A 15,264-nucleotide genomic window follows, 5' to 3' on the forward strand; every position below is an offset into this window, starting at 1 on the left:
CATTGTACGCTTCACCTTCGAGTATTTATCTTGCGCTGCAGGCCTGCATTCGATAAGCCTGCACGCTCCCTTTCATTGAAAGACTTCTCAGAATCGTCGAACTGAATATGAAAATGCTAGCGTAATGCCAGCAATATCTCCTTGCCAAGTTCAGCCCCGAACCTGTTCCTCTCTGAGGGCAACCACAGCTCGAAACGTAACCCTGCAAAATTTCTTGCAGTTGTCCAATCGAAGTTGCACATGGGGACACGATGATCATTTAGCCTCAGCGTCCGACCATATGGCGCCAAATAATAAAGTAGCATGCGCCTTTTTTGCGTCCTTACGGGCGGCCATTCTCGCGAATGAAAAAGATAATGCTAGGAAAAATTCCTTACGTGGAGAAAGAATCAGTTATAGTACAAAATCTAAAAATTTTAATATATCAAGTAGCCTGCTATTTGTCTCGGCCGCCATTTTCGATGTTGTTGAAAAACAGATGATTTTGGCACTGGTGATGTCGGTGTGACCAAGAAGGCGCTCTTTTTGCCCTTTCATTTTTTTTCAGTATGTTTACTTGAAAGCTATATGGCTTTCTTTTATGGCCGTATGGCTGCTCTTTGGTGGATGGTAATGGTTAAGAACTCCTGTATTAGCCACATTTTACTTATTGTAGCATTCCCCTGAAAATTGAAAGAGCACTGTTCCCATATGGAGTTCTAAATCACTTCGCTCTTGCTTTGCCCTCGGCTGGTTGTCCAGGTTAGCTTAAATAGTAAGCTGAGTCCATTGGACAGCTGATGGTCCCAAGTTTCAACCCCGAATGAGACAGCTTTTTTCCACAAAAACCGCCGTTTCATTCTTCTTTGCCCGACGGTGTTCGGCTGCTGATCCAAAAGCCGCAGTTTCGATCCCGGCCGCAGAGGCCCCATTTCAATCTAGTCAAAATGGTAGAGTCCCATGCACTTCTCGATGTCAGTGCTCTTGAAGAAACCCAAGTGGTCTAAATGGTCTTATAGGCGCCCCTCCTAGCCTGCGTCGCTTTGGAATCCTAATCCCTGTAAACGAAACCAAACGCTGATGTCTGTTGGTTCTGTTCAAACTGCTACAGTACAACCTGTCAAGCCTTTTTCTTTGAGCATATCTGCGGTATGAAAGCAAGACGTTCGGTATATTGCTCCATTTGTAGTACTGATCTCTTGCTTTTATGACATCATCTTGTGCTAGGATTAATGTCTCGGTATAAAGCCGCCATCAACTGCGGCTTAGCTGAAATTGAGTTCTCTGCCCTGTGCCGTTGCCACTAAACCGCGCTGGGCCATTTTCAAAGGTACTGTGTGTTAGAGTAGACACCGACGTCCCTGTGCTCTCTTGTGTTGTCATCACCCCCTCGTTTTAAAGTTTACTTAATCCAGCAGTCCTGTTCATGCCGTCTGAAGATTTTGTGGCGCGTGATTCCCTTCTCTTATCATTTGCAACCATGGCTCACTGTGCAACCAAAGTTGTAGTTTCCACTTTCTTTTCCTCCGCTCTAGCCTTACTAGATAGGACACACCTTGGACAGCTAGAGCGCATCAACTGCAATCTCCTCACGACTTTCTTGTGTACTTCGACTGAGCTGCCGCTCTGTTTCCTGAGCACACCTGGATTAGCATCATATTGGCTCACGTCAGGCGAGTTCGCCTATGCTGTGCACATCGCACCCAGCTTCTTGTTGTACTAAACCACGACAGTGATTTAGTACGGCAATCTCCCCAGCAGTTAACAAGTGGGATATATGGTTCCCTCCGCCCATGATGGTCTGCATCTTTATGGACCTTGTTGTTCGCACCAGAAGGAGCAACTGCATTGTTCTCATGTTTTACAGAAGCGACACATGATGACGACGGGCTTCTGTGGTGAAAAAATTACTTGACACGATTTTGCTGTCATTGTGTAAAAGGTTAAGCACAGCTCCTGCCGCCTGTGAAAGGGTTATGCAGAATGACTGGGTCCTTCCTCTTTGTAAGCGATGCTCACCATAGGCAGTAAACTGATGGCAACCCTACCTTAGGTTCGGCAAAATAATTCTCTCTACCGCTGACTCGGTACCGGTTTCCAAAAGTAGAATATTTTGCAGAACTGAACCTTGACTTCTGTAAATTGATGCCTAAAGTATAACAGCCAAGCACATTTACCAAGACCCTCTCTCTGCCCAAGGTCCTCTCCAAACATAAAAGTCACTAAAACACAGTTTTAATTTTTTAAAAAGAAATCTTTGTTACTTTCTGCATATGACCCAGCTTCTCTATTAGGGAACAAAATAATCTGGATAAACGATGGTAAATTATTTTAGCCTAGGCTATCCTTATTATAGGTTTTTGATAAAATATATATTCATTTATTTATTTTATTTACAAGATACTGCTAGCCCCACCCTGGAGGCTTTTGCAGGACAGAGAAATCACATATATGCAAACAAAAAGACATATCTACAGTCAGCTTACTGCAGAACTAGAAAAAAATTAGGCTACAAAATAACATGTGAAAATAAAAAGGCAATCCAACGCAATAAATAACGCACATGGACAACAGACTTAAAAATATTCCAAAACAGGGGCCTATTCCCATTCTAGGTATGACAATCCTTCCGAAAAAGCATCTATAGAATTACAGGTGACCACATCATTCGGCAACGTATTCCATTCTAGAACGGCTTGCGGAAAGAAATTTGAATGTGTGACAATGAAGTATGTACTCACTAATTTGCTTAGTGTGCTTTCGTCTAGAGTTTACCGAGATAGAAAATGGCAAGCACTTATTTTTATCTATCTTGAATGCATAATGTAAAAGTTGGAAAAGAAACTTTAGCCGTAAGTATTTGGCCTTTTTTGTATGGTTGCCAGACCAGCTTTGCCTAAGAGTTCTGGTGGGGAATCGCTACGGCGGTATTTGTTATAAATGAATCTAATGGCTTTTCACTGCACGCATTCTAATAGATCAAATGCAGTGTTTACTCTACGGAAACAACAAATGATGCTATATTCTAGTGCTACACGAACAAGGAAAGCATACGCTATTAATTTGGTATGAGTTGCAGCGGATGTTACGCAACGGTTTAACCAAGAGAGCGCCGTGAGTTCCTTAGATGTTATATATGAGACATGTCTATTCCATTTCAAATCCAATGAGTTCAGAATTCCTAAGTGCTTACCTTCATCAACTTTATTTATTTTCTGGGTGTCAAAGCCATAAATACATATTAGTGAATTTCATTCCCTAGTTATTGTCATATAGTCGGTTTTATCTAAGTTAAGCGTAATCTGCCACGGTTGGCACCATTCGTAGGTGTTAAAAACTAATTTATGTTAACAGGCGTAGGCATAGCGCGAGTTCTTGAAAAAAAAATGAAATTAGGTGAGCTCAGCAGCGGACATTGTCCTGCCTATTATCCAAATGGGGCACAAGACGATGCAAAGACTCATGAAGAAGTGAACTCCTCTACACTGTCTGCTGACATTCGCGGGCTTAGGGATGCTTAAACCACGGGGAAAGATGTTTCGTACTTAAACGGAGAACAGAAATTTTGCTCTGTCGCCTTGCCGTTTCTGCGAATGCATGCACGCCCTACTACCACGAATTAAGTTCACCAGCCGTGCCAGCCCGGACACTCATAAATCTTGTAAAATGTCTAGAACCTGATTACGCCTATGCGGAGACTGTGATCCTCAAAAACGCTGACGAGAAGCAAAGCAAAAGATAGCTTATTTTGTAATAACAAAAAATATGACACCCACTTACAAACAGAAAAAAGAAATTGCGTAATCAAAGCACTGCTAGAGACGAACTGTTTTGCTTTACAAACGGATTAAATATTACGTTCTACTGAGAAAACAGCTTCAGATGCTTGAATATTTGTAAAAAGTTTTTATCCCAAATTTTTTACTCAGGGGCCTCTTAGGAAAATACCTGAATTTTTGCCGTGACATCTGGCACAATATATAGTGCACAATGACAACACTAAAAACGCTGATTTAGTACAAAGCTAGGAAATGTAACTTGGAGTTCCCCGAGCACTCAGAAATATTAAGAATGCTGTGTAAGTTAATTCATGCAAGCCATATATAACTTTTCTCATTGTTTTACAAAATGTTACGTGAAAAAAAATTCATGGTCTATGTAAACTAGAAAAACCTTAAGCCCATAGCATACCTTGCATCTCGTGCTACTGGCAGGTTTCATATCGCTTTACAAGATACTTACTTGCTTGCGATGTGATGAGATGGGCGCACATAATGAACATAGAAACATTACCCTGTCGACAAAACCTCCCCATGATTTGAAATTCGAATAAACTGTAAGTATATGACCAATGATAGCCTTCGCCAGGCAGGAAGAAAGCTACTTTTTTATGAAGACTCGATTGGAATCCGCACAAGTTGTTGCCTGAAATGATTATCGGTAAGACTTCCAGGTATTTATAGCAAAGCCATGCCAAAGTTCTATTCTGAGAAACGACAAAATATACGTTTATTTCTCCGCTTAAAAAGAAAAAAAAATGAAGCGATTTGAAATCATGCATTAAATTGACTCAGCAATAAATTCTTTTCTTTGTAGAAGGAAATCTCTGGAAAGGTGAAAATGCTCACGCAGCGTGCAGCGCAGACTGCCAGCTATATTAGGTTCTCTAATTAACACATGGTCTTGTATCGAATAAAACATCGTAGCCGATAAAAATGTTGCAGCTCGTAGCTCACAACGATCATTTGCACTTGTCTGTCATTATGCCACTTGACATTTGCGGCATGCGACATTTTCGAACTGTCGCGATGACATTTCTCCGAGAAGCAGAAATGACTGCATGGCATCGCTGTGCCAAGTGTTAATGTCTGCCAAGAAGTGTGTTTTATTCGCATTTTTAACTACACAAACATGTTAAACTAGGCGAAGGGCATTCCTTTCAGCCAAGTATGTGTTCGGTATTTTCAACAAGAGGAATTGGAGAAGCGGGGCGACAGACAGATGTCGCGCCATGTCAGATGATGATGCAAAAAATGTTGAGTACTTGCAGCGATTTGTTGAAAAACAAATTTTCACGATCGTGGGGCAAAGTTTTTAGAGTTGTGCTTAGGTCGCGTATGTTTTTAAAACCCTACGTGCCTCAGACAAATCGGTTTCTCTTATGATCTGAACATTTCGCTTCCATCCACTCCTTTCTGCGCATTCTGGCTGTTTTCTGTCGCAGACACCGAATTCGTAAAACATTCCATGCGCTGAACCCCCATGCTTGATTCTTCATGAAGCACATTTAATCAGTGGCCATATCAGTTACTCAGTGCCTTGAAGTGCGTGCCGATGAACTCAACTTAAGCCGATTTTACTCGGCATTTACTAAGCATAAGGGCACAGTGAAACGGAACAGTACGCTTAAGATCACATTTGAACAAGTGAAGGACATGGGCTTTCCGGAGGTTGAACACAAGTGTAACCTGAAAGAGCTCATAATTTTTTGTATTGAACATTAAGACTGTAAAATTCGTCCCACATCCGTATATTTTATAAAAACCAAATTTTCAGTGTTCTGAGGCATTATTGCTGACACTTTCGAATACATTTGCAGATATGCGTTCTCGATTGAAGATAGCGAGCGAACATCAGCTGCCTCAGCTTGATATTATGATAAATCAACGGTGCAGTAGCAGCCAAGCCACTTCTGCATTATAAAAGATAGCAGTAAAGAAAAGAACTACACTTAGTTCACCAACACAGAATAAGTCACGCTATTTAGAATTGTCGCGTCACTCTCTATGACATGAAATTCTATTGACTATATTATTTTACAACATTGCAGGCCGCCGCGGCTGGCGACGTTACGAGAGGAGCGTCTTTTCTCAACTCTTAAACATAGCGACATCAGGACATTCAAGAGAAGAAGGCAGGAAGGCAGTTCCGGTACTCAATAGTGAAATGAACTGAATAATTTTTGAAGTAGTTCGGTCCTTGCAAGACCCAAAAGCATTGCTTTCGAATAGTTGTGGATTTACAAATATTTTGGTGCGCAAAAACTAAAAAAATTGTTGCTGGGGAAAGGAAATGGCGCAGTATCTGTCTCGTATATCGTTGGACACCTGAACCGCGCCGTAAGGGAAGAGATAAAGGAGAGACTGAGAGGATAAAGAGGTGCCATAGTGGAGGGCTCCGGAATAATTTCGACCACCTGGGGATCTTTAACGTGCACTGATATCGCACAGCACACGGAAGCCCATTGCATTTCGCCTGCATCGAAACGCTGCCGCGGTGGTCCGGTTCGAACCCGGGTAATCCGGATCAGTAGCCCTGGCAACGTCTTTGGCATAGAAAGGATCTCACACGGTGCTTAACGGGCCGTATTGGAATCGTTTGCTTTCCTGGTGTGCACTCCCTATAGCTCCCCAGTGGCGCGGTTAGCCGCTATTATTGAACGAAGGCAGAAAGAAACGCCTATTCTCCTCATCTTCACCGAACGAAAAGTCAATACTAAATATTCTTGGTTTTCTTCTCTGCCTTCTATAGAGGCTAATGGGGGGAAAATACCAAGTCTTTGTCCACCCTAAGGAAAGAGCCGTATTTTGTGTGTTTTTGATGATTCCTTTTAGTGCAGCCTTGACATTTAACATTTAATGCAAATAGACAAAATGTATCCGATTATATAATGGCGTAAAACTGAGGTTTGTTAATATGCTACTTCTTCTGCTATCCTTTTTTTCTGAGACCAAGGCTTTTTAACATTTTAGGAATGCTCTTAAAATATCCTTGAAAAACTCTCTTTTTCTATAAAGCTTGAAAAAATAAGGAAATAAATCAAAGTTTGAGCTTCTGCTGTTTCCCAGCTACAAAACAATATTTTAGACAATATAGCTGGGCGCACTCTTGAGAGAAGCAGGCAAACGAACCCTTCAGAGTGCAAGCGGTATCAAATCTTCCAAAATTTGGTAATGCATCGTTCTGCTAATCCTCTTGAAGATTTTGTCCAATTTTCACTTTACCGCGCCCCACCATTTAAAAAAATCTACATCAGGAAGTTCCTCTTTCTGAATAATTGTTCTTCTGCATAAATCATTATTATGCACATCTGCTTTATAGACAACTTTGTTTAGGAAACACAGCTTCCATTTAAGGAAGGTATAATCGTACTGAACTGAAGTAGTAGGGCACGGCATACACAACTTAATATAACTGTTGCTAACAAACGGGCAAAAACCTCAGTCAGAACCAGCATGCAAGTAATACAGCACACATCTTGTTTTTCTCATCATTTAATAATTTCTACACACTCCAAATTTGAAGTTCAACATGATGGCAAGAAGCTTACAAACAACTGTAGTGACATACAGCTCAAGAACAGAGCTGCAAATGGCATCGAAGGCATTTGCAATCCAAACAACTTCGGACCAGTGCGACTGTTTGTGTTTTAATTATTCAAATATATTGCAGAGTAGGTTGACTCCAAGCAGGAGTGAGTTCAATGAACAAAGTACAGGCATCCAAATAACACAAGCAGCAACAGTAAAAAGTACATCAAATCAAGATATTAACACTACTCGAAGGACCAGCCATAGTAAGGAGCACTCCTTACAGGCTGTTTTTGCTAAAACAAACGCATTTAAGTACAATTTCTTCCCTCAAACAATAGCGGATTAGGATTTACTCCCTGACTCGATTGTTTAAATAAATAAATAAATTCTTTTATTTCAGCATCAGACGAAACACAGAGCCTGATGCAGGGGCAGAAGCTAAAGGCTGGTGGTGCCTGACGAGGCCTCTGACCATAGACAATCCACAGCGGTACACATCCAATACAAATCTTTGAACAAAAAATAAAATGTGCCTCCTGTAATCAAAAAATATAAAAAATACAGCATTTGACACTTGTACAAAAACGTTTTGCATATAGTGCTGCACACAACACAAATGACACATAACAAATCACCCATAAAAGGACGCTACGCAAATTACATGAATAAATCATCACAAATAGCTGTTGTACAAAATAAGACTATATATATATATATATATATATATATATATATATATATATATATATATATATATATAATCAATGAAACTGAAAAATATTGCTTGAAACGACACAAATAAGACCAATTTAGAGTCATTTTGTGTTAAACACAGTTTTTTTTTTTGTGAGACGACAGTAAAACGTGAAAAATACTATTCAATTATGGCTATACTTAAATTGACAAGATAACAATAGCTTCATAAGTTGGCGTTTAAATGAATTTAATTTGCATTCAAAGTTTAGCTTGCATTCAAGTTTCTTTTAGATTGCAGGTATTTGATAGGCCATTGTTAGTCCTTCTATATTTGGTTCGGATTTTTGTGTTCGATACTTTCGGTGCCTCAAAAGGTATTCAGCGTTTTCGGAGTCAATAAATTTCGTACAGTTTCTTCTGATGTATTAATTGCAGTGCTTATAAATAATATAACCGGTCTGTCTTTAGGATGCCGTGTTTCTTAAACAGAGGAGCAGTTCTTAAGTCCTGTGCATTGCCAAGGTAAGATTCAAAGCAGCGCAAGATTTTCTTCAAAGTGATAAGCTAAGTATAATTGTATTGTATAGTTGTGCCACAACCATTAAGCCGTAGGTTAATTTGGAATAAAAAGTGAATAATAAATGTTCTTTTTAGCCAGAGAGGTGTGAGCGCAGATATTCTACGAAGACATCCTACTGTGCGGGCAAGTTCTACACTAATATTTCTTACGTGTAAAGACCAGCTCAATTCTTCTTGAAACCAAGCCACAAAAATTTTTGTGTCTTAACTTGTCTTATAAAGGTGTTCTAAAATTTCACGTTAAGTTTGCGGTGTAGAGGTTTGTTGGCATGACGAAATATGACATATGTTGTTTTTGAGGCGTTTAATCCTAACTTGTTTCTGCGTAACCAGTTTGAAAGATGCACAAGGTAGTCATTTACAGAGGATTCTAGTGTCAGTAGATTCATACTTGACAGCGCAAAAAAAACGAGGACAAAAGCGAACGAGGAGACACAACACAAGCGCTTGTGTTGTGTCTCCTCGTTCACTTTTGTCCTCGTTTTTTTGCGCTGTCAAGTATGAATCCACACCACCTAGCCCAACTTTCTGTTCTTGTCAGTAGATTATGCGAAGAGAACACATTAGTATCATCAGCATATATTATGGTTTGAGCAGAACTATCTATTTTGACTATGTCATTGATATATGCAAGAAATACTAATATTGAATCGAATAAAACATCGTAGCCGATAAAAATGTTGCAGCTGGTAGCTCATAACGATCATTTGCACTTGTCTGTCATTATGCCACTTGACATTTGCGGCATGCGACATTTCCGAAATGTCGCGGTGACATTTCTCCGAGAAGCAGAAATGACTGCATGGCGTCGCTGTGCCAAGTGTTAATGTCTGCCGAGAACTGTATTTTATTCGCATTTTTAACTACACAAACATGTTAAACTAGGCGAAGGGCATTCCTTTCAGCCAAGTATGTGTTCGGTATTTTCAACAAGAGGAATTGGAGAAGCGGGGCGACAGACAGATGTCGCGCCATGTCAGATGATGATGCATAAAATGTAGAGTACTTCCAGCGATTATTTGTAAAACAATTTTCACGATCGTGGGGCAAAGTTTTTAGAGTTGTGCTTTGGTCGCGTATGTTTTTAAAACCCTACGTGCCTCAGACAAATCGGTTTCTCTTATGATCTGAACATTTCGCTTCCATCCACTCCTTTCTGCGCATTCTGGCTGTTTTCTGTCGCAGACACCGAATTCGTAAAACATTCCATGCGCTGAACCCCCATGCTTGATTCTTCATGAAGCACATTTAATCAGTGGCCATATCACTTACTCAGTGCCTTGAAGTGCGTGCCAATGAACTCAACTTAAGCCGATTTTACTCGGCATTTACAAAGCATAAGGGCATAGTGAAACGGAACAGTACGCTTAAGATCACATTTGAACAAGTGAAGGACACGGGCTTTCCGGAGGTTGAACACAAGTATAACCTGAAAGAGCTCATAATTTTTTGTATTGAACTTTAAGACTGTAAAGTTCCTCCCACATCCGTATATTTTATAAAAACCAAATTTTCAGTGTTCTTGAGGCATCAATGCTGACACTTTCGAATACATTTGCTGATATGCGTTCTCGATTGAAGATAGCGAGCGAACATCAGCTGCCTCAGCTTGATATTATGATAAATCAACCGTGCAGTCACGCTATTTCGCATTGTCGCGTCACTCTCTATGACATGAAATTCTATTTACTATTTTATTTTACAACATTGCAGGCTGCCGCGGCTGGCGACGTTACGAGAGGAGCGTCTTTTCTCAGCGCTTAAACATAGCGACATCAGGGCATTCAAGAGATGAAGGCAGGAAGGCAGTTCCAGTGCTCAATAGTGAAATGAACTGAATAATTTTTGAAGTAGTTCGGTCCTTGCAAGACCCAAAAGCATTGCTTTCGAATATTTGTGGATTTACAATTATTTTGGTGCTCAAAAACTAAAAAAATTGTTGCTGGGGAAAGGAAATGGGCCAGTATCGGTCTCGTATATCGTTGGACACCTGAACAGCGCCGTAAGGGAAGAGATAAAGGAGAGACTGAGAGAAAAAAGAGGTGCCATAGTGGAGGGCTCCGGAATAATTTCGACCACCTGGGGATCTTTAACGTGCACTGATATCGCACAGCACACGGAAGCCCATTGCATTTCGCCTGCATCGAAACGCTGCCGCGGTGGTCCGGTTCGAACCCGGGTAATCCGGATCAGTAGCCCTGGCAACGTCTTTGGCATAGAAAGGATCTCACACGGTGCTTAACGGGCCGTATTGGAATCGTTTGCTTTCCTGGTGTGCACTCCCTATAGCTCCCCAGTGGCGCGGTTAGCCGCTATTATTGAACGAAGACAGAAAGAAAAGCCTATTCTCCTCATCTTCACCGAACGAAAAGTCAATACTAAATATTCTTGGTTTTCTTCCCTACCTTCTATAGAGGCTAATAGGGGAAAAATACCAACTCTTTGTCCACCCTAAGGAAAGAGCCGTATTTTGTGCGTTTTTGATGATTCCTTTTAGTGCAGCCTTGACATTTAACATTTAATGCAAATAGACAAAATGTATCCGATTATGTAATGGCGTAAAAATGAGGTTTGTTATTATGCTACTTCTTCTGCTATCATTTTTTCTGAGACCAAGGCTTTTTACCATTTTAAGAAATGCTCTTAAAATATCCTTGAAAAACTCTTTTTCTATAAAGCTTGAAAAAATAAGGAAATAAATCAAAGTTTGAGCTTCTGCTGTTTCCCAGCTACAAAACAATATTTTAGACAATATAGCTGGGCGCACTCTTGAGAGAAGCAGGCAAACGAACCCTTCAGAGTGCAAGCGGTATCAAATCTTCCAAAATTCGGTAATGCATCGTTCTGCTAATGCTCTTGAAGATTTTGTCTAATTTTCACTTTACCGTACCCCACCATTTAAAAAAATCTACATTAGGAAGTTCTTCTTTCTGAATAATTGTTCTTCTACATAAATCATTATTATGCACATCTGCTTTATAGACAATTTTGCTTAGGAAACACAGCTTCCATATTAAGAAGGTATAATCGTACTGAACTGAAGTAGTAGGGCACGGCATACACAACTTAATATAACTGTCGCTAACAAACGGGCAAAAACCTCAGTCAGAACCAGCATGCAAGAAATACAGCACACATCTTGTTTTTCTCATCATGTAATATTTTCTACAGACTCCAAATTTGAAGTTCAACATGATGGCAAGAAGCTTACAAAGAACTGTAGTGACATACAGCTCAAGAACAGAGCTGCAAATGGCATCGAAGGCATTTGCAATCCAAATAACCTCGGACCAGTGTGACTGTTTGTGTTTTAATTATTTAAATATATTGCAGAGTAGGTTGACTCCAAGCAGGAGTGAGTTCAATGAAAAAAGTACAGGCATCCAAATAATACAAGCAGCAACAGTAAAAATACATGAAATCAAGATATTAACACTACTCGAAGGACAAGCCATAGTAACGAGCACTTCTTACAGGCTGTTCTTGCTAAAACAAACGCATTTAAGTACAATTTCTTCCCTCAAACAATAGCGCATTGGAATTTACTCCCTGACTCGACTGTTTAAATAAGTAAATAAATTCTTTTATTTCAGCATCAGACGAAACACAGAGCCTGATGCAGGGGCAGAAGCTAAAGGCTAGTGGTGCCTGACGAGGCCTCTGACCATATACAATCCACAGCGGTACACATACAATACAAATTTTTGAACAAAAAATAAAATGTGCCTCCTGTAATCACAAAATATAAAATATACAGCATTTGACACTTGTACAAAAACGTTTTGCATATACTGTTGCACACAAATGACACATAAGAAATCAACCATAAAAGGACGCTACGCAAATTACATGAATAAATCATCGCAAATAGCTGTTGTACAAAATAAGACTATATATATATATATATATATATATATATATATATATAATCAATGAAACTGAAAAATTATGCTTGAAACGACACAAATAAGACCAAGTTACAGTCATTTTGCGTTATACACAGTTTTTTTTTTGTGAGACGACAGTAAAACGTGAAAAATACTATTCAGTTATGGCTGTACTTAAATTGACAAGATAACAATAGCCCCATAAGTTGGCGTTTAAATGATTTTAATTTGCATTCAAAGTTTAGCTTACATTCAAATTTGTTTAAGATTGCAGGTATTTGATACGCCATTGTTAGTCCTTCTATATTTGGTTCGGATTTTTGTGTTCGATGTTTTCGGTGCCTCAAAAGGTATTCAGCGTTTTCGGAGTCGATAATTCCGTACAGTTTCTTCTGATATATTAATTGCAGTGCTTTTAAATTATATAACCGGTCTGTCTTTAGGATGCCGTGTTCTTAAACAGAGGAGCAGTTTTTAAGTCCTGTGCATTGCCATGGTAAGATTCAAAGCAGCGCAAGATTTTCTTCTTCAAAGTGATAAGCTAAGTATAATTGTATTGTGTAGTTGTGCCCCAACCATAAAGCTGTAGGTTAATTTGGAATAAAAAGTGAATAATAAATGTTCTTTTTAGCCAGAGAGGTGTGAGTGCAGATATTCTACAAAGACATCCTACTGTGCGGGCAAGTTCTACACTTAGGTTTCTTACGTGTAAAGACCAGCTCAAGTCTTCCTGAAACCAAACCACAAAAATTTTTGTATCTTAACTTGCCTTATAAAGGTGTTCTAAAATTTCACGTTAAGTTTGCGGTGTAGGGGTTTGTTGGCATGACGAAATATGACATATGTTGTTTTTGAGGCGTTTAATCCTAACTCTTTTCTGAGTAACCAGTTTGAAAGATGCACAAGGTAGTCATTTACACAGGATTCTAGTGTCAGTAGATTATGTGAAGAGAAGACATTAGTATCATCAGCATACATTATGGTTTGAGCAGAACTATCTATTTTGACTATGCCATTGATATATGCAAGAAATACTAATGGGCCCAACAATGATCATTGTGGTACTCCTTGTTTTCGCTTCGTGAGTGTTGATACCGCATCAATAATTTTTACCAACTGATAACGATCATTCAGAGAGCTATTTAGAAGAACTAGCACAATACCTCAGACACCGTATCTTGATAATTTTTTGTTTAATAAATCGAACTGTGTGGAATAAAAAGCTTTCTGAATGTCTAAAAACAAACCTGGTGTATATTTTCTACATTCCATGTTTTCATTTATCCTGTCTTTGATGTGTACGAGAGCGTGTTCTGTCGACTGATACTTGCGAAAGTCATATTGACATTGAGTTATCACTTGATACTTTTCAAAAAAATGAAACTAGTCTTTAATGGATGACGCTTTCAAATATTTTGGATATTGAACAGAGTACTGAAATAGGTCGGTAGTTAGATAAAGTATTTGTATCACCTCCTTTGAAGATTGCAGTGCATTTCGCGATTTTTAATTGTTTTGTAAATACACCTGTTCTTAGAGTGAGCTTACTTATGTGGCTGAGAACTTCACGAATCAAAGGCGATATTAATTTTATTTTCATTTGGACGAAGTTCGTCTACCCCTGGAGATATATTATTTTTAAGCTTGCCGATTATACCCGAAGTTTCACTTGTATCAGTAGGCCTCAGGAAAAGAGAGTGACTCAATATTGTGTCCACTGGCATACTGTCATCGCGGACAGTTGCACTCATGATATTGTAGGAGAAAGCATCGACAAAATGTGTGTTCATTGCATCAGCTAGCCGTTCACCAATAAGTGTTTTACCCTCGACTACGAGCTGCGTAATCCTATCCCTGGTTTTTTCTGCTTAAAGTAAGCGAGTTTAAAACCTCCCATATTCGTCGCTGAATATTATATATGCTCTCCAAAAGGTTCTGGTAGTAGTATTTTATGACTTTTTTTAATTCGGCCGTTAAAGAATTCCGGTACTTCTTAAATTCTGCCAATGTATTTGGATCTCGTGGACGAGTAAAATCATGGAATAACTTATTTTTTATTTTGATATGGTGATAAAGCTCCGAATTAACACAAGGTTTCTTGTGCTTTCTTCTATTACGGCCGAGTGGTTGTAATACAAAAATTTCGGCACTGTATGAAGCGCGAAGTAAAGAAAAGAATTTCTCGTAGGCGCTTTCTGCATTCTACTTGTTGTATACCTCACTCCCATTAATCAGACTGACCAAGTAGAAAAATTTGTTTTGCGTTTCAAGCTTTATGGCTCGCCTACCTTGTCTCTTATTATTGTGCTTGTCATAGCGCTCTGTAATTGAAAAAAGGAAAAACTGGCAGATGATCGCTAAGTTCTTACGAAAATATTCTACTGCTGATGTCATGTGGACTGAAGTTTGTTATGCAAACATCCAGAACAGTGGAAGTCTGTTTTGTGAGTCATGCTGGCTAACTTATATGGTTTGCGAAGCCATACGTAGTTAAGAGTGTCTCAAAATTTTCTGTGTAAGGATCACTAGAATTTATGTCAATATTGATGTCCCCAATAATAATGCAAGATCCGTTTGAAAAGACAGGGGAAGCCAACTGTAAGTACACAAACTCTACGAAACGACCTTAGTGCCCTAGCGGAGGACGGTAAAGTGCGATCACCACTATGTTATCGATACGCAAGCACAAACGTTGAAAATCGGCATTCGATAGCGAGAAATCACTGAAACAGTTCATAGGGAAAGGTATTCCTAAAGTAAACAGCCAGCCCTCCATCCTTCTTTTCCCTACGACCGATAACTTTGAAAGT

At 39.4% G+C, this 15,264-nt stretch overlaps 1 protein-coding gene across 4 annotated transcripts in view; it reads right to left on the reverse strand.

Moving 5' to 3' along the window:
* Positions 1-4,424, reverse strand: part of LOC144103959 (venom metalloproteinase antarease-like TpachMP_B) — a 108,053-nt gene extending 103,629 nt beyond the window's left edge. For 3 of the 4 annotated variants that reach the window (XM_077636693.1, XM_077636695.1, XM_077636692.1), the window contains exon 1: positions 4,222-4,424. In XM_077636693.1, coding sequence (XP_077492819.1) covers positions 4,222-4,294 — 73 coding nt within the window. In that variant the 5' untranslated portion in view covers positions 4,295-4,424. Of the gene's footprint in view, positions 1-4,170 lie in introns of all 4 variants that reach the window. The other variant, XM_077636694.1, reaches the window with a different exon arrangement.
* Positions 4,425-15,264: the final 10,840 nt, after the last annotated feature.

Source organism: Amblyomma americanum, chromosome 9 (genome assembly GCF_052857255.1).
Source record: "Amblyomma americanum isolate KBUSLIRL-KWMA chromosome 9, ASM5285725v1, whole genome shotgun sequence".
Lineage (NCBI taxonomy): Eukaryota > Metazoa > Arthropoda > Arachnida > Ixodida > Ixodidae > Amblyomma > Amblyomma americanum.